The 20,156-nt window shown below is 50.0% G+C and overlaps 1 protein-coding gene across 2 annotated transcripts in view; it reads left to right on the top strand.

Moving 5' to 3' along the window:
• Pax7 (paired box 7) overlaps positions 1 to 11,834 on the top strand; it is a 96,224-nt gene extending 84,390 nt beyond the window's left edge. The window contains exons 8-9 of one of the 2 annotated variants that reach the window (XM_021160850.1): positions 3,363 to 3,609; positions 11,613 to 11,834. In XM_021160850.1, the coding sequence (XP_021016509.1) occupies positions 3,363 to 3,609; positions 11,613 to 11,728 (363 nt within the window). In that variant the 3' untranslated portion in view covers positions 11,729 to 11,834. The remainder of the gene's footprint in view (positions 1 to 3,362; positions 3,610 to 11,612) is intronic. The other variant, XM_021160851.1, reaches the window with a different exon arrangement.
• Positions 11,835 to 20,156: the final 8,322 nt, after the last annotated feature.

The following is a 20,156-nucleotide window of genomic DNA, read 5'->3' as shown; positions in this document are numbered from 1 at the left end:
GTGGGGTCTCCCAGACCGAGATCCCGAGTTCACCCTGAAGCCCCTGCATTGCGCCCCACAGCAGGTTCCCCAGGCTTGGGACACCCATCTCGAAGATCTGAAAGGCACAGATGTAGTTCAGTGTTTAGGTGTCTCCACATCCTAAAAGTCCAGCACCCCGCTATTGATCCTAACCTGACAGAGATGCCAGAGGCAGGGTGAGTCTGTAAGCTAGGCAGACAGCACAAAATGGTCCAGGGGCATCCACCCAACCTCAGGCCTCACTTCACACCTCCCCAAAGACATATAATATCTTTGCCATCTTGGGGTGGTCCACAGGGTTCCATCTAACCTAAAAAAAAATCCCACCAGCAGAACCTGTGGACAGCTTGCCCTGCCCCACCCCACCCTTGACTCTGGTTTGGACCAAGTACTCAGTTTATAAAGTTTAGGTATCAGAGGTGGTGTTCTATGCCTCCCCTCCTCAGGCTCCCCAACAAACAGGTGATTGCATGACCCTGGAGTAGGATCCTCCAAAGGGCTTGGATGAGTCAACTCTGTCCTTGGGAATCCATGGCTGGTGATCTTAGCCATGAACCAGGCAGGCCCTAGCCTGCTGGATCCCTGACCACTAGCTATGAGATATGGTGGAGGCATTGCTCTCTGTGGACCTCACTGATTTTATCTGACAAATGGGTTCTTAGCTCTGGCCCACATGTCTCCATAGTTCTCTGGATTGGAGACAGCATGCAGGTGAGTGGCTAAGAAGAGGTTTGAAGGGAGGGGCAACCGAGGAGGCTCGTGAGAACAGGATCCTATTTTCCCACCTCTTAGCCAGGCTCAAGGTAGACCATGTCCCTAACAGAGATCCCCTCATCCTCCAGTGCACCCTCTGACTCAGCCACCCTCGCAAACCCTTTCCCCAGGACTTCAGAGGTCATGGGATTTCCCAGCTGTCCACACCCACTCAGACACACAGCCGTTAAGTATGAGAACTTTGTTCTACCCAAGGCTTATAGAACCTTTGTGTCTGCCCTTGACCTGTTCTCCTGCCCCTGAGCCTGTGCAGGACAAGCCACTGGGAAAACCACTTAGTCCAGAGCCTCTTTCCTATAGGGTGGCATCTTCAGGAGGTCACTGGAGGCCTGAGACCCGCAGAGCAGGTCTTTGAGGATATGCTTATTTGACCCCTCTGGGTGACTGTGCCCTCTCACCCTGTAGGGTCATCGCTTACACTGTCAACCCCTACTGTCTCTTGGAGTGCTCGGTGGTAGGTCCTACCTTCTCTAAAGCTCTTTGGACCCCAGGCAGTCTGGGTGCACTCCGTGGCTTCCACAGTCAAAAGCTATCTCTATCAAATGCCTCAATGCTTTCTTGTGCTTTGGGGACCTTCGCTCTTGCCGAGATCTTTCTGTTCATTCTTGCACTGGGACAGGGGGCCAAGACTCTGATCTGAAGTTCTGTGGTCTTCATCCTGGGGTGCGGGGATAGACTTATCACCAGTACCTACTGAATGACTAAGCAAGCACCCCAGTGGCCCAACATCCATCCTTCAGGGTGAGTTTTCAGAGTTCAGTCTGGGGGTCCCACAGGCCAAGCAGGGTCATGGGTGAAGACCAGAGACTGCAGGGTCTGACAGTCACAGAAAGGTCTCAGGGGAGCTGTAAAAACCGTGGGTCTTGGACTGTCGAGACTGCTCAGTGGGTTAAGTCACTTGCCGACAAGCCTGACAACTTGAACTCTATCCCCAGAACCCACGTGGTGGAGGGAGAGAACTGATTGCCGTGGATTGTCTTCTGATCACCACACGCAGACTATGATATGCACCCACACCCACAAAAATAAATAAATGAAAAATTAAAAGCAAAGGCTTTGGACTTTGACATAGCAGAGGCAGGAGCTCAAAGTCCAGAAAGTCGTGAATGGCACTGGGTCTTAGGCACAGCACAGGCATGGGGGCGTTAAACGAGGAGGACGAGTGAGTGTGTACATGTGTGCGTGTGAGGATGGGCCATCCCAGTGTGATGCGGGAAGCACGGTCCTCTAGCTACTGGAGGAGAGCTCCGTGATTGTCCAGACACCATCATCTAGATAGGATACTGAGGAATGTATGCCTCAATTCATGCACACATTAGTTCACTCATTCATTCATTTGCCTCTTTAGCTGATAGGCCCAGGGTGTCCATTAGCTAGTGAGTGTATTTGTTCATTCATGCATGCGTTCATTCATTTATTCATCCCTTCAGCTGATAGCTCTGTGCAAATCTATCTCTCATTCATGTGTGCATTCATTCATTCATTCATTCAGCCTGATGGACTGTCAGTTAAGCATCCCTGATAGGCCCTAAGTGCTACCTACCTACCTACAGCCCGTTCACTCATTCATTCATCCATTCATTCATCCACTAGTTCATTCATTCACTCACTCATCCACTCATTTTCTTACTCATTCATTTACTCACTCATTCATTCATTCATCCACTGATTCATTCATTCACTCATTCATTCACTCACTCATTCACTCATTTACTTATTCATTCACTCATTCATTCATCCATTAGTTCATTCATTCACTCACTCATTCACTCTTTACTCACTTGTTCATTCATTCACTCATTCACTCATTCATCCACTCATTCACTCATTCATTCACTCATTTACTCACTAATTCATCCATTCACTCACTCATTTATTAATATAACTGATCTATCCAGAGCCTTGTATAGTTAGTGCATTTGTTAATTTATATATGTATATACCCACTCATTTGTGCATTCATCCATTTCTTCACTCACTCAGCTGGTAGGTTCAGGATGCCCTTTATGAAGTTAGTTCATTCATTCATGCATCCATTGACTGATTCATTCATTCATTCATTCATTCATTCTGCTGATAACTTCAGAGTTCCTCTTATCTAGCTGGTGTCCTCATTCATTCGTTCAGCTGATGGGTCCAGGTTCCGCTTATCTAGTCATTAAGTTATCATTCATGTCTGTGGGCATTCATCAAGCCGTTCATCCATCCAGCTGAGAGGTCCAGGATGTCCCTTGTGTAATTAGTTCTTTCATTTCTGCACTTATCGGTTTATTCAGGCATACACTCAGCAGAAAGTAGAGGGTAACCCCTCAAACTAGGCCATAGGGACATAGAAGTAACAAAGTGCCTGCCCTGCTCCCAGAGCTCTTGCTGGAAAACAGCCCCTTGGGCTCCCACGTGGGCAGGAAAAACACTGGAGATGAGCTGCCATTTCCCACACTAGGCTGTGATCCTGCTGAGGTCTGCCCTGGGCATGCGTAGGTAGTGTGTCCCCTGGCCCGCCTGATCCCTGCATGCTCGTGCCCCAGGGTCCAGCCTTTGGTATGCACTGCCTATCTCTCCTGCAGGTCATGAGCATCCTTAGCAACCCGAGCGCCGTGCCTCCACAGCCCCAGGCCGACTTCTCCATCTCCCCGCTGCATGGAGGCCTGGACTCGGCTTCCTCCATCTCAGCCAGCTGCAGCCAGCGGGCCGACTCCATCAAGCCAGGAGACAGCTTGCCTACGTCCCAGTCTTACTGCCCACCCACCTACAGCACCACTGGCTACAGTGTGGACCCTGTGGCTGGCTACCAGTACAGCCAGTATGGCCAAAGTGAGTGTTTCCCTTGCTACCCATCTCTAAAGGGGCTGACTCATTCCTGGGCAAGGCGTTGGTCGGGGTGGAGGGTGTCTTTTTCTTTAAAAGAATTTAAATTTTATTTTGTCATTTTATGTGTATGAGAGTATGTGTACTATGTGTATGCAGTACCTGTAGGGGTCAGAAGAGGGCATCGGATCCCCTGAAGTGGAATTACAGGTGGTTGTGAGCCATTTTATGGGTGCTGGGGACTAAGCCCAGGTCCTTGACAAGAGCAGCCAGTGCTCTTAACCACTGAGCCATCTCTCGAGTCCTCTATTAAAATTAAATTAGCATGCATGTGTGTCTGTCTGTGTTTGTGTGTGTGTGTGTGTGTGTCTGTGTGTGTGTGTGTCTGTGTGTGTGTAGTGTATGTGAGTGGGGACACCTGAGGGGAGGTCAGAGGACAACTTTTGGGCAGTGTTTCTCTTTACCTTTATTTGGGTTCTGGGAATCAAGCTCAGGGTTATGTTTTTTCCCCTTTGAGCCATCTCATAGGCCCAAACGCCCCTTTCACAGGTGGGAAAACTGAGGTCCATAATGGAAGCAGAGGTGATCTAAGATGTTCTGAACTGGTCATCAGATGCAATGACCCACCTCTTAGTAAGGACACCATACACATGAGTGTGAGTGCACACACACACACACACACACACCAGTTCCATCCCAGGAGCCTACAATGCTCCTACAATCTTTAGAGGCCACACTTTATAAGGAGAAAGGGCAGGAGTTTTTTTATTAGCATGTTCTATTTCACCCAGTATACCCAGATCACTGTTTCCACAATCCACAGGCGATACCCAGGAGATAGTCCGTATTCATTTGTTCCAACTTAGTGGCTTTTGTGGCTGTCCTTTGGTGGTACTGGGAATTAAACTCAGGACCTTGCCCAAACTAGGGATGAGCGTCACCACTGAGCTATATCCCCAACCCTCTACTTACTTTATATTTGAGACAGGGTTCACAAAGATCTCCACACTGGCCTGAACTCATTCTGTAGCCCAAATGGGGTTTGAACTTGCTATCCTTCATCAGCACTTAAACTTCAGGAAGGTACCAGTGGGGACACAGTGCTGCACACCCAAGCCTTTCTAAACAGGCTCATAGGGTTCAACATGAACCAACTAAATTAAAGACCAGATTTTACGTTTGAATGACATAAAACAAAGTAAACTTCCTTGAGTCTGCTCCCCATGGTGCTAGGCACAGGTCAAGTGTAGGACAGCTAGCGGCATGTGGCACGAATGTAGGAGGATGGCTGTGTACAGACTCTGTTCTCTGTGTGACACGCCTCTCAAGTCTCCAGGGTCTCACATACCCAGTCCAGCCATTGTCCCCTTGGTGTCTTGGCTTGATAGAGCAACAGCAGACTCTCAGATCAACAGCTGGGTGAGCCTGGCTTGGCCACAACCTCTGGCCGCCGCCTGACGGGGCCAGCAGCAGGGCAGGCCCAGACAGGATGGGGGAGCCAAAGGTCACAAGGCTGCCCTCACGCCACCTTTCAGCAAAGGCCTCACCTGCTGGTGTCAAACTAATCAGGAGGGTGTGTGGAAAGAGTGGGGCCTCCAGCCTAAGGGCACCCTCTCCAGCTGCTGCCTGGTCCTGCCACACTGACCTTTGCTTCCTGAGGCCCCCAGCCCGCTCCAACCTCATGGCCTTGGCCTCCACGGTTAAATGAGGGCCAGCTGTGTGGGCCTCTACCTCCCATGTGCGTATGTGCAAGCTTGTATGTGTGGATGCATCATGGGATTGTTACAGTCCAAAGTGTCTGCGGGCACACTGTGTGCAAGGGATGTGGCTGCAAAGTGCCCACATCTTCCCAGATAAGTGAGTTGTCTGTGTGTGTGTGTGTGTGTGTGTGAACATGTGCTGAACATGTATGCATTTACATGTAACTGTACACATGGACATACAAATGGCCTTTCTGTGTGCACATTGCATATGTGTATATGGCTTTGTAGGAGCACACACAGGCACACATACATGTGAGAGTATATGGTAGCAATATGCACATATGTTTAAATTTTCTTAGGTGGGTTCTTATGGGCTGATGTGTCTATATATGTGTATGTGCACTGGCATATGTGTGTGTGTGTTGAAAGTGTACGACCAATATGCAGATAAGTGTGGTTGCGTGCACATGTATATTTTGGCATGTACTTGTGCTTAAAGGTATCTATGATTAGGTATGACTTAGATGCTCGCATGAACATGATAGGCATACCTGGGTGTGTTCATATGCAGTGCCTGGGCATGCTTGTGTATGCAATTGTATGTGTGCCTATGGGCGTGCAGGACCATGCCTGTGAATGTGTGCTTGGGAAGCCCAGCGCTACATGATCATCTGCATGCAGGATGCACCAGTGTGCATGGGAGCCTTTCCATGCTGTCCCTGGTTGACCCCCTGACCTAGCGCATGTTCCCAGTCCAACACAGGACACACATGCTCTTGATAAAACATTTGAGAGCAGCAGCCGCAACGTGGCCAGCCCCGGGCAGGCGTTAGTCACACCCGGAGCCTGGAGCCCCTGCCCTGCTCCAGGGCGCCTGCCCAATTCGGAAATAAAATTAACCCCAAAGTCAGCATGGGGGTGGTGGGGGAGGGGGATCAAAAGAGAAGGGGCCCAGGAGGCCAGAAAGGAGAAGCAGTTGCCCTCCCTCTCCTTCCTCCCTCCTCCCCTCCTTTCCCGGCTCCTCCTCCTCTGTTACTGCAGGGAGAGCTCAGGGCTCCTCAAGGGCCATAGTCTCCAGCCACTTACTGAGGCACCTGGCCCACCATGTGTCACCCAGCTGTCACACACACCCAGCCTCAGCTTTCCCACCTGCAGGATGGGTCTGGGGACGAGGCACATCCTCTGAGCCACACTGCCTTCTTTTCTGTTGACCTTCTGGGGCAGTCCAAGGACATGTCACATTTCCATTAACCAGCAGCCAACACCCCTAAGCACACAGGAGGCCAGGTTCTCTAATAAGCTTTGAAAGTCACACATTCTGGACTCTCCTGTGTTGGTCTTGATCCACCTGTCACCTGCTGCCTTCTGTCCCATGCTTGAGTTTAGCCCATGCAGCTCTGTGTGAAATACGTGCTTCTCAGCCACAGAGCTTCCCCATCTCCTGTTCCTCAGTTTGTTAGGCTCAAAGAGGTAGAGCAGTGTTCCCATGGTCCCACAGACAGACAGTTCTGATTCAGCTTCCTTACCTCAGAGCACAGGTGAGCCAGTCTTGGAAAGACACTTGGCACTGATCGGTACACACTCTCCCGTGTGCACACTCATGTGTGGGAGTGCTGCTGACCATGTGCACAGAGTCAAGGTGTAACTTGCTAAATGCGTATGCAGGAAGGGAAGAGAAATAATTGCTAGCTGGCGCCCCATCTCTGCTGCTACACAGAGCTGTGTGCATGGTCATTCTCACTGTCTTAGTATAGAAATGATACTTAGAGAAGTTACTAGAGAGGGGTTGATGGGCTTTGTTGGTGGCCACACCTGCATCCCGGTCATTAGGAGCCAATTTCAGGTGTGTTTGAAACATGCATGTGACCTAACTCCTGTGCAGCAGACCCCGCCTGCCCCCCACCCCCGGCTCCTAGGGCCTCTCTCCTTCCCAGAGACACCTCCACATCTTCTGGCTCTGGCCAAGTCCATCCATCTGCCCATCTCTAACCGTCCCTGGAGTGGGTGGGGGCAGGGGGGCAGGGATGGGGCACATGGTAGATTAATATGGCCCCAGTGTTCCCAGAGGCCAGGGCCATACTAATGATGGGGCTGATAGAACGCAGGAGTGTGAAAAGAATTTTAATAGATCTGACAACTCTAATAAGAATTTGTGTCTGGAAGGGTCCTCCTCTGGGGCTGCACTCTGACGAGCTCCTGATGGCTGGGATCTGTTTACTGGTTGGCATTGCTGGCCCAGCTCCTGCCAACTCTTGATTAATGTAATTGGAGACGTTCAGAGCCCAGGCGGGGTGTGAGGCAGGAGAAGGGAGACACAGAGGGACAGAAGGACACCAAGGGCTGTTGACAGAGTCCCTAATGAGGAATGTCACCTTCCTGTCTTCTCGCCCAGCCTTTTGGCACTACCCTAGGAAGAGGCAAGCACACCCTACAGTTGGCACGTTGGGTGCTCTGGAAGTTGCAGGGGGTCAGCAGGAAAGTTTGGCTTCTGAGTGCTTCCTTGCCTACCTCGAGGAGGGGAAGTTCCTACAGTGTACTGGGGCAGAGTGGATCAAGGTGCCAGAGAAATGATTCTTTATTTTGTTTTCCTTTATTTATGTGTGTATATGTTCATGTATGTATGTATGCATTCATGTGTGTGCAGTTGTGCATGTGGAGGTCAGAGGTCAGGCTCAGGTCTCACCTGTAGACACTATCCACAGCATCTCTCACTGGCCTGGAACTTACTAAACAGACCAGCAGGCATGTTGTCTATTGACAGATGCCTCTGTCTCCCCTGGGCTGGGGTCCAGACACCACCATGTCTGGCTTTCCTGCATGGGCTCTAGGGATCCGCTTTTCCTGTTTGCACAGCTTTGTCGATGGAGCCGTGCCCATGGGTGCCCATGGGTAACTCTGGGCTGGCCACTTTGCTGTGCCTCGGTTTTTATTTTTCTCAAGTGGGAACTGTCCTGCCCAAGGCACAGAACCCACCTTCCCCTAGTATACAGTAAGTGCCAACCAAGTGTGGGCTCTGCCTTTGCTGTTAGCGTGGCTCAGTGATGGACCTCTTAGCACCCCCCCTCCCCATCCCCAGAATAACTGTAGTGGTCGTGTCAGGGCCCAGCATGGGACAGGCTGAGGCAAAGTAAGCCACAGCTTCCTGTGACTAAAGAAAGTTCACCTGAGGTGATGTGTGCTCTTGGTAAACCTTGCCTGGAGTGGAAAAGGTCACCATGGGCATGGGGGGTGGGCAGAGGGCCTCAGTCGTGAGGGCTGTATGCACACCAGGGGCCATTGCCAGGATGCTGATACCACAAGATAATTCCCAGGGGCTGCTCCAGCATGCCTGGGTCTGAAAGTGTAAGAGGAACCAGCTGATTATAGTCAGAGTCTCTAGAGACCTTAGTTCTACATTTCACCAAACGGACAGGGGACAGTCCCACTATCTGGTTTATATGGCTGGAAAAATACCTAAAAGTACCCTGAGTACAGCATTGGGAGCAGGATAGCACAGGGCTAAATCTCTGGGGTTTCTGCTTCTATCCCTTCAGTGCCTGTCACCCCTCTAAGAGGGTGGCTTACTGATCCATGGACCCTGACACCCAAGGAGAAATGACAGTGTGGCCAGAGTTTTAAGGTTTTCCTTCAGCAAGAGTTGGCAGCTCCCCACTCCCCATTCACAGCCAGGCAAGGCTGGCCACAGCTGCCTCTGCTCTGCTACCTTGGAGCCTGAGGCTGAGTGAGTGACCGTCACCAGCCCAGGAACCCAGCACAGGACTTCCCCTCCACTCACCCACTATGAGCCTGGCTGGAGAGGCACACACAAGATTCAAAGACACCCCAGGACATTTTCATAGCCTTTAGGAGTGGGGGAGGCCTGAGCCTTCTATGACAGCGTGTTTAAAAACGTTGTCTGTACCCCAGCTTTCAAGTAGATAAACTAACATAAAGGAGGACCAGTTTGCTCAAAACCATATGACTGGGAATGTACCCAGGAATGGCCACCCTTTTCTCCATGCCACCGCTAAAGGTCACATTTCTTCTGGGCCCGAGCTCACAAGCACCACGCTCTACCTTCACACTATGTGTGTGGATTCATTGCCTGCAGTTCTTTGGTTCATATGCTCTACCCCATGATACAGACAAGGAAACTGAGGCTGAAATGCTATGCCCCAGGTCACACTCAGGGTTGGCAGGCAGCTATTGAGATTGTCCCTCTGGACTCCCTGGTCTCGCCATCAAGCTGTGTCCCCTGCCTCCTGGCTCTACCTCCCCCTGCCCTGCTTTAAGCGGAAGATGCCAAGCTCCGGGAAGCACAGAGATAGTCTACAGGGAGCCCTGAAAGGCAGGTAACAGAGGGAGCCTTGTGACTCTCCGTGCCCAGCTTTCCCCTCTGGTCTCTCTATGCATGGGGGTTCTGTGGGGGCACACTGGCTACAGTCACAAGACCTAAAAGCCCTGGGAGGCCCTGGACCTTTGCCTGTCTAGTAGTGCCTTAGTCAGGAAAGATGTCTGCTAGAGCTTCAATTAGGACAGATCCACATGCTTCGCAGGCCAGCCATTGTAGTTGCACATGATAGACATATGTGTCTTCCTCAGATGAGCTCTTATGCTTGCAGGACCTGTGTGTGCATAGGTATCTGTTTACAAGGAGCAAGGGGCTCACACAGGTGTGTGTGTATGTGTGTCTGTATGTGTGTGTGTGTCTCAAATGGGCATGGGTAGGTATTGTTATGTATGAATATTCATGCTATGCTCAGCATTGCCTTGTGAAGACACTCCTTTCCCCTATACACACACACACACACACACACACACACACACACACCACTCACATTCACACGCATCCCCACCAATGCTCACAGGACTTCTCTGGAGCTGACAGGCTGTGGGTTTCAGCTCTCATGTTTTCTCTCAAAGGCCCTCTTGGCTCACTTGCAAAAGCCACTTTGGCTCTTGTGCAAGGACCCTGCTGTGCCTCATGCGTACCTACACTCAGGGTCCCGAAAAGGTAGAGAGCCTTCATCCTCAGTGTTACCTGGACTCACTCAGCTGGGTTCACTGGCCAGGATATGCAAATGGACTGAGGGAGGGAAGCTTAATTCTCTACTGAAATCTGGGATGTGTACGTGTACTTCCCTTTAGAGCCAGCAAAAGAGCAGACAAATAATAAACACTGAGGAAATATTTGCTGAGAGGATGGAAAACAGATTTGTAAGGGAACTAGGGGTGGAAGAAGGATGGAGGGTGTTCTCATTTTATTTCTGTTACTTGTCAAATACCCTGACCAAAAGTAACTTAGAGAAGGAATGGGTTCATTTTACTTACAATGACATGTTACAGTTCATGATAACAGGAAGTCAAGGCAGGAACTTGAATTGGTCACATCATACCCACACTGAAAAACAGAGAGAAACAATGTATCCATGCTGTCTACTTACTTGCCTTTGGCTGGCTTCATTCTTAATACACCTTAGTGTTCCCTGCCTAGGGAACGGTGTCACCCACAGTGGGCTGTGTCTCTTAATAACCAATTAGCAGTCAAGACAGTTCCCCACAGACATGTCCACAAGCCAACCTGATCTAGACAATTCTTCAACTGATGCTCACCTCCCAGGTCATTCTAGGCTGTGTGAAGTTGACAATAAAAATTAGCCAACAAAAGAAAGAGGGACTGATGGATAGATGGTCAGAAGGATGAGTGGATGGACATATAGACAGAAGATTAATGAACAGAAGAATGGGTAGATGAATAGTGTGGGTGGAAGAACAGATGAGAAGATTGGCAGGTGTGTAAAGGGAAGACAATGTATATGGATGATTGTGAAGGAGAATGGATGGTGGAAATGGATGGATAGATCATAAGGTTTGATGGGTAATTAGAAATAAATGGATGGATGGATGATGGATGGATGGATGGGAGGATGAATAGATGAATGGATGGATGGATGGATGGATAGCTAGGTAGATGGATGGATGGATGGATGGATCGATCGATCGATCGATCGATCGATAGATAGATAGATGGGTAGATAGAAGGAGAGAAGGATAGATGGCTGGAAGAAGGGATGGAGTGGAAGATGAATAAATAGATTTGTGAATGTGCAGAAGAATGGAAGAAAAGGAGGCTGGATGGATAGATTGGTAAGATGCATGGGTAAACAGATAAATAGATGGATGTTATAGGTCGATGGGTGGATGGACAAGAGCTGTTTAGAATGGATGGAACAGTGGTTGGATGGACAGATGGACAGATGGATGAAGGTTAAGTGGAAGGATGTATGAAAAGAACCTCAGTTTCTAGAAGCTTCTCTCTCTTTCCAGCTGCTGTTGATTACCTGGCCAAAAACGTGAGCCTGTCCACACAGCGCCGTATGAAGCTTGGGGAACACTCCGCTGTGCTGGGACTTCTTCCTGTGGAAACAGGACAAGCCTACTAGGGTCCCTGGGGCAACTTGCCCCATCCAGTGGCCCAGCCAACCCTTCCCAAACTCTGAGTCTCCTCACCTCAGTCCCCTCATCCCCCTGGGGTTGCAGGAGGCCAGGGTAGAAACCCTTTCCCTTCCTACAGGCAACCCTCTGGAGACGGAAAACCAGTGTGCCATTTACCCATGCTTAGTGACCCAGAGTGGCTCCCTGCCTTCCCCTCTTTCTCCAGAGGGGTTCCTAGGCATCCTGCAGTGACCTCCAGCTCACATCCACCTTCTCCGTATCATGGCCTTGGTCCTGTCTCAGTGCAGAGATTGAGGCTCAATTTGAACCAAGCACCTAGTTATCAGAAGAAAATGGTGCCAAAGACAAAGCCCTGGAGTCCTTGACCTCTGAGTCGTGGGTGCCCTGGCCACGGGTGTAGGTGGAGCTCATGGTGTCCTCAGTCACAGAGCTGGGAGCTCGCTATCTCTCTCTCTCTCTCTCTCTCTCTCTCTCTCTCTCTCTCTCTCTCTTGGCATCAGGACTGCAGCCTCTTTCACTGGACACTGAGATGAGTCCCCAGGGTGTTCCCAGGGGAGAAAGCAGGTAACATCTCAGCTTTACCTAGGGATCCAGAGGACTTTGGGACTGTCCCTATGCACCCTGCAGGGCATCAGGAGACCAGGAAGAGATTCTAGCAGAGGGGAGGGGGCACAGAGGCAGAGCTGATTGGCCATGGGCTATCCCAGAATGCCTGGTCCTGAATCTAGCATCAGGAGGTGCAGGACTCCTAGGCTGCAGTCTGACAGAGGCTTGCCCACTGTATCAGGCCTGGGTGGCCCACAGAACCTGTCACTCTCCTCAATTGGTAGGAGAAGAGGTCTTGAGGTGACAGGAGGCAGGAGGCAGGAAGCAGGCTCAGTCAGAGAGCACCAAGCTTTCAAGTCCGCACCCCTGGGGTTCGGCATACCATCTTGCTGGCAGCTGGACACCTGGTCCCCCGAAAGGGGGCCTCCACCCTCCAGAATGTAAGGCTCTTGATGCCACCGGATGCAGAGAGCTTTCTCGGGGCCAGACAAAATTGCTGTTCCACCCCAGAGAAGATGCTCCAGCCTTCTTGGCATCTCGGTGGAAGGCCATGTGGCTGTCCTTTTCAGAGTAGCGTGTTTTTCAGTGACGGCTGCTCAGTCAGGAGGCTTCTGTCGCCTTACAAAGCACAGTGCGCTTTGGGCACTGTTTCTAAGCCACCCCATCCCACCCCCCCGCCATCCCGGGGACAGAGGAGGATGCTAAAAGTCCCAGCAAAGAGGACAAAGCACCTTTCTTAAGCACTCCAGAGTCTTCCTTGTACCCCGCCCTCTCTTCGAGCTGGGTCTTTTGAGGGAAACGGATTGCTGAGCCCCCCCCCCCATTCTCTCCTCTGTGGAGCTGTTTATCATCCTCTATTTATCAAAATCGCATCCATCTTTACCCTCTCCCTCGCTATAGCCTACTTCCGGATCACCCTCATCCAGTGCTGGTACCCCACAGCACTAAATCCAGGAACCCTGGGCCTGATCACCTGTTGCCACCTGTACACATGAAACCACTTGCTGGCCCGGCCCATGTCTCCTGCCCTCAGCCAGCAAGACATTCCTAGAGAGAGGAGCTATGGGCTCAAAAGCCCCAACTGACTTCCTTTTGCCTGGGGACCTGAACCGGCAAGACACCAGGGACACTTATCTACATGAACATGTGACCAATGTACACCAATTTCTCATCTCTAGACCTATCATCTGAAGCCTGTCCTGGGCCATGACTAGGATGGCTTGTATCTGTGGTTTAGAAAAGTCTAATAATAACTGAGGGCAAACTGACTCTCTGGTAGCATGGAGCACCAGGCAGATGGAGCTCACCAGCTCTGTCCAGGTTTCAAAGGAGGAGACTTTGGGGCTCTTCAAGGTCTGGACAAGAGGAAAGCCACATTGCCCTCTTGGGAGCCCAGGTTCTCCTTTTGAACTTCTCACAGCTGCAAGCACCCCTTTCAAAGACCAAATGCATCTTCCTCCACATTCCTTGCTCCCTGGAGGCCTGGCTCTGGATACACCTGAGTCTTCGTTCACCTTTAGGAGCAGGAACTTCAAGCAGGTGACATTCACAGGGCCCAGTCCCAGCCAAGGGAGCAACATTCCAACGCTTGGACCAATCATAATGATCTGCCCGTGAGGGTAACCGAAACTAGAGACCTGCTTGGGAGAAAACAAAATGACTTCTCATTCCATGCCATGCCTCTGAACGCTCCCCCAAGCTGCCATCTTGGTATCAAATGGGACTTGTGTTCCAGGGGACCTCTTGGCCCCAACAGGTTTTCCCAGCTGTCTCATGCTTTTGTGAATCTGTCTGCTTTGATCTGTAAAACTCAGCCTTGTTTGGGCAACTTGTGGGGTGACATCAATTAGATGAGAGGCACCAGGCCTCTTCATTGCCGTCCCTCTGTGGCCGTCCCTCTTGGGTTGAGCAGAGCCTAGAAGAAGGCCGATTTCCAGTGGCCAAACTGGACCAGAAACAGCCCCCACCCAATCCCTGTAAATAGAGTCAATAGCAAAATAAGAGGGGCGCCCTCCATGTCACCTCAAGTAGCTACTGGTTCTTCTGTGGAGGACCCTCTGAACTCATTGTCTGGTAGTTGAAAATGTGATGTTGTGCTGTTTGTTTATAGAACATTGGCTTTTTATATATAAATCTATATACTTAAAAACAAAAACAAAAAAATGGAAAGAAACCCCCACAGTTTGTGTCGTGCTAGTGCCGGGGACCATATGTAGAGATCTCATTGTGTGTTTGGATTATGTATTCCAGCCTTTCTCGGGTTCCTCCTCCTTCTTTTTTTTTTTTTTTCTTTGTCATTTCCCTACTCCCGATTTGGTTTTTCTCTCTTGCTCTGAAAATGAAAGAGATGGCTTGAAGAGCCAAGCTCCTACTCCTTTACTTTATACGTGAATTAACTTTGCCCTTCTTTTAGGGAACCAGGAACAAGCACAGGAAACAGAAATTAGGAAGCAAGAGGGTAGGAGAGAAGAGTGAGGGGAGGAGCTAGCTGGGGAGACAGGAGAGCAGGGTGGTTTCGCAGCCAGATGATGGCTGTGGCCCAGGACGGAGCCTGGATTAGCATGCTCCACCAGAGGCTGGTATTGTTTTGCATGGAAATGGTAGGACGTTCTAAGACATGGAACTAAGCCTTGCTGAGGGACTCCACAGTAGCCAACTAAGAAGACTCTATAACTCCTTTAGGAGGCTCCGATTCTCCCCAGGATCTTGGAAATGTCTCTCCCTGCAGGATGCTTCTCTTGGGTACACAAGCACCCTCACCTTCTACAAAAGCACCAAGCCAAGACCAAATGGGGGGTACGTGGGCTGCCGTGTTGAAATGCATCAAGATACCTGTGCATTTAATGTCTCTTCTGTCTGTGCGGACATGGGCAGCCCCCTGCTGGGAAAACGCCACCCTGTGCTGAAGACCATTCCTTCTTCCCAGTGACTGCAACATTGTTGCTTCAGTGTTTGGCTCAGCCATTTCTCCTCCACGCAAAGTGAGTGTGTGTGCATGAGGGGTGTGAGTGGGATGTGTGCGTGTGGGCGGGCGTCTAAATATAACCGCACCATAATTTATTCAGCTATATGGAGTAGTAGACTAGAAAGACAAACTGGTATTTGCTTTAACTACCTGCTGCTTGTAAGCGCTGCCTCTGTAACTCAGGCGTAACTGTTATACATTAAAAGAAATTAAAAACATCATGAAGATTCTGCATCCTCAGTTGACTGCCATCCTGTGGCTGGGGACCAGGGTGTCTGGGAATCACACGATGGGTTGGTGTGGGAAGTGTTTCTAGTGTACCCTGTATTGGTCAAGGTTCTCTAGAGAAGCAAAACTGATAGGATGGATGGATTTATGGATGGATGGATAGATAGATAGATAGATAGATAGATAGATAGATAGATAGATAGATATCTTAGTGTTTTACTGCCATGAACAGACATCATGACCAAGACAACTCTTATAAGGACAACATTTAATTGGGGCTGGCTTACAGGTTCAGATGTTCAGTCCATTATCATCAAGACAGGGACATGGCAGCATCCAGGCAGGCATGGTGCAGGATGAGCTGAGAGTTCTTCATCTTCATCTGTAGGCTGTTAGCAGAAGACTGACTTCCAGGCAGCTAGGACGAAGGTCTTAAGCCCATACCTACAATAACATACCTATTCCAACAGGGCCACACCTCCTAACAATGCCACTCCGTTGGCTGAGCATATACAAACCATCAGATAGATAGATAGATAGATAGATAGATAGATAGATAGATAGATAGATAGAGATTGATACACAGGATGTATTAGACTGGCTTACAGGTTGTGGTCCACCCATTCCAACAATTCCACTGGCTGTCTCCCAGTGAAAAGTCCAAGAATCCAGCAGGTTTTCAGTCCACGAGGCTGGGTGTCCCCGCTGGGCTCCAGTAGATGCTAGGATTATGAAGAAGTAAGATCTAATGCCAGTGAAGGAATGAACTTCCTGCTTCCATGTCCTTTATATAGGCTGTCACCAGAACTGTGGTCCAGATTAAAGGTGGATCTCCCTCCCCACCAAAAATGATCCAGATCTGGAATGGGTCTTCCCAGTTCAAATAAGCCAATCAAGAAGACTCCCTCAAAGATATACCCAGACAGTTGGGTTTTAGTTAATTCCAGATATAGTCAAGTCGACAACCAAGAATATCCATCACAAGTTGACCCCTTGTCAACTTGACGCACAATATCTCCTTTGGTACCAGGAGTAGGGTATGCTCTCACCCTCCCCCATATGACTTCACCACACCCCCTACTAAGCAGCTGTTGGTATGCTGTGTGTGCCTCTTTGGTATGAATAAGTATTAATGCTGATTGGTACAGATCCAGAGGTAGCTGCTGGGCATCTCTGTGGGTTCAGAGGCAGAGAATGGGGGAGCCTCTGAGCAAGCACTGAGCTGAGAACCTTTGGTGGCTCTCACTCTGCCTACAACAGAACTCAGAAACACCTGATTCCCTAAGAGCAGTGCCAGGTGTAGCACGTGAGTTAGAGGCTTTTTTCTCTCCCCTCACCCAGTGGCACAGAAAAAGCCAGATTAGACCAGATTAGAAGATGAAGGCAGGTTTATTAGGAGGTAGCTCTCGGCCTAGCTCACTGATCTCATAGGAAGAGGTCAGTGGAGTTGCACATCCAGGTTAAAGCAAGAGGCTTTCACAGAGCTCGGTGAGGAGCGATGAGGTCACAGATAGGAGCTGGGATTGTGCCCATCCGTGGTCAAACACTGAGCTCGTGGGTGGGTTGCTAGGAAGGCAGAGACAAGGAGACATGTTAGGCCAGAGTTTTCTCTGAGCGAGTGGGGTTGGGGGAAGGAGGACAGACGGATAGACCTTCCCAGCCTGTGCAGGGGTGTGCAGGGATTCTCGTCCAGCATCAAAGGATCACAATAGAGCCCAGGCGAGGTTCAGCAGAGAGGAGGATGCACCCCCGGGGTCTAGCCTCAAACAGTTTGGATCAGGAGTGTCAGGTGTGCATCGTAGCGCAAAGTCAGTCCTCTTGAACCCCAGGCTGGCTTTTTGCGCTCTGTCAGTCATTGGCTAGGCGGGAAGAAGAATAGAGGATTTACCTGTCCAGCATCTCTAACTGAGTGGCCCTGTGCACCGCGGATACAGCTCTGAGCCCTGTCTTAGTTAGGGTTTCCATTGCTGTGAAGAGACACCATAACTACAGCAACTCTTAGAAGGGAAATCTTTCATCGAGGCTGGCTTACACTTTCAGAAGCTCAGTCCCTTATTGTCATGGCAGGAAGCGTGTTGGTGTGTAGGCAGACATGGTGCTGGAGAAGGAGCTGAGAGGTCTATATCCGGATCCACAGGCAACCAGAAGAAACTGTCATACTAGACCTGGCTTGAGCCTCTGAGGTCTTGAAGCCCACCCGCAGTGACACACTTCCTCCAACAAAGCCACACCCACTCCAACAACAAGATCACACCTCCTAATGGCACCACACCCTATGAGCCTATAGGGGCCATTTTCTTTCAAACCACTGTAAACCCTTAGCAGCAACTAGTGCTTTGGTTTGGGGACAGGTCCACTGGCCTGTTACAGGGGACCTGGACAGGGACAGGCAGCATCTGCGCCATGTGTGCTCTGTGGCCTCCATGCCACCTCAAGGTGCTGGTTTCCTTGGATGACGTTCTGAATAGGAAGGGACTGGGTGGAAGTTAGAAACGGGGGAGGGGCACTGGTCAGTCACTGCTGCTGACCTGAACTGTCTAGCCAAGGCCAAGCTCTCCAGAGCAGGATCTGGAAGGAGGCTGAGCATGCCCTGGGCCTGAGACCAGTTGGCAGCTGTTCTAGTCCCTGTGTGTGCTGAGCCCCATACCAGCCCTTGATGTTATAACTGGTGATGTCAGCCGCAGCCAACCAGCACCCTTAACCGCCAGTTAAGAAGACTTCGGGGTGGTCGTCAAGGCCTCCCTAAGTTCTACTCTCAGCTCAGCATCAGACCAGCTGCAGGACCTGAGGCCGTTCTCTCCCCTCCCCCACCTTGAACTGGATAGCCGTGTTTTAGAAAGCAAGTTATACAACTTCTAAGGACCTTCCAGGTTACCATGGAGATCCTCTGAACTGAAGATGGGACTTGAACACAGCCCACAGCAGCATCCTGGTACTGCTCAGAGTGTTGTCTGTCTTAGAAAAGAACCAAAGGATAAAATAGCAAGACATAGACTTTGCCCTCAGGGACCCAGAGAGCCCCCTGACCCACTCCTAGGCAGTATTGTTTGTAATGATCCTTTTTCTGACAATCTTTATCTATGTCCCACGGAAAACTGAATGCTCTTTCAAGCGGACACACCACCACCACCTGGTGTAAAGTCAGATTTCTGCAGACAAAGAAAACGGTAGCCGTTGGACCAACATTTGTATCTGTTAGCTTTTCGGAGATAACGCCGCATAATACATGAGCCACACTCACCTTGTGGTGGATCCATACCCAAGACTCCCTTGGATGAAACTGAGTGATAGTGGACAACAGGTTGCTTAGACATCAGACATAGGGAACCTCTGAAGTGGAGAAATACCAGATCCTAGCCCAATCCCGACTCTTCCTAAGAGCTGCCTTGCCTTTCTCTCTTCTTCTCAAGGAGATTCACTTTGATAATCCCGGCGGTGTGGACAGCTGCTGGTGGGAATGGGGCTAATTTCCTAGAGGCTTCAGGGAGTGGGTTCAAATCTTCAGCCACCTCTGCTGCCTCCCCTCAAAGAATTTAAATATGTTCCCTCCGATCAGGCCTCACCCTTGGGCCGGGGCCCTTTCTGTGTGACCATAGGCAAGTCGTGTTCCCCTGGCCTGTCTCATCCTTCAAACAGGAATAGAGCCCATCCCTCTGGATCAGAGCTGTAGGCAACAGAACAACAGGCAAACCCCGTGGTTGACTGGTCTCAAATACCCAAAGCTCACAGTGGGAGGGGACGTTCCTCGTCACCATTTATACCAAGTAGGACCTCTTAGTCCCAATTCTGTTGCTATAACAAAACACTCAAGATGAGGAATTTATAAAGACAGGGCATGGTTACCATGATGACTTAGCAGGTAAAAACGATCGATGGTCACACAAGGAGACCCGAGTTTGATCCCTGAGTCCAGGAAGGCATGAATCAGCTCCACAAAGTTGGCCTCTTACCTGTCATTCGCCCACACAATAATAAAAAATATTAAAACCAATCAAAATTGGACATTGATTTGGCTCGTGGTTCTGAAGGCTGGAGAGCCCAAGGGTACAGGCTATATCTGCTCAGCGTCTGCTAATGGGTTCCTGCTACACAACACCATTTTGAGATGAGCTCTGTGGCAAGATGGGCTTAGCAGAGTAAGTGAGTTGACTGTAACCAATAATAGTGTTTGCCTAGCCTGTGCCAAGCCATGGGTTCAGGCCCCAGCCCTCCAAAGATACAGATGCCCTTCTAGTTGCTTCTCTGCTCACTCACAAAAAAGCAACTTAAGGAAGGGCTGGGGGTAGTGGGGTGGCTCAGCAGGTACAGGTGCTTGCTGTTCATACCTGGTGACCTGGGTTCAATTCCCAAAATCCATGGTGGAAGGAGAGACTTCATGTAGCACATATAGGTCCTCCCCACAATAATAATAATAACAATAATAATAATAATAAAAACAAACAAACAAAGGGTTGGCTTTGGCTCACAGTTCAAAGGAGATCTGGGACTGACCTCCAAAATGAAGCCTTTCTTCCCTCACTTGCTTCCTGCTGAGCATTTTAGCACAGCGACAGAACGTTGATCAATACACATTTTGTGAGACCCAGCTCCTAGAAAGACACTGTCTGAAAAGGAGGGCGCCTGAAGTATGACGCCCACAGGTTGTCCGCTGCCTTCCACATGCATACTCACCTGCA

The sequence above is a fragment of the Mus caroli genome, chromosome 4, assembly GCF_900094665.2.
Source record: "Mus caroli chromosome 4, CAROLI_EIJ_v1.1, whole genome shotgun sequence".
NCBI lineage: Eukaryota > Metazoa > Chordata > Mammalia > Rodentia > Muridae > Mus > Mus caroli.
Note: the sequence above shows the minus strand (reverse complement) of the source record. Positions and strands in the feature narration are given on the sequence as shown.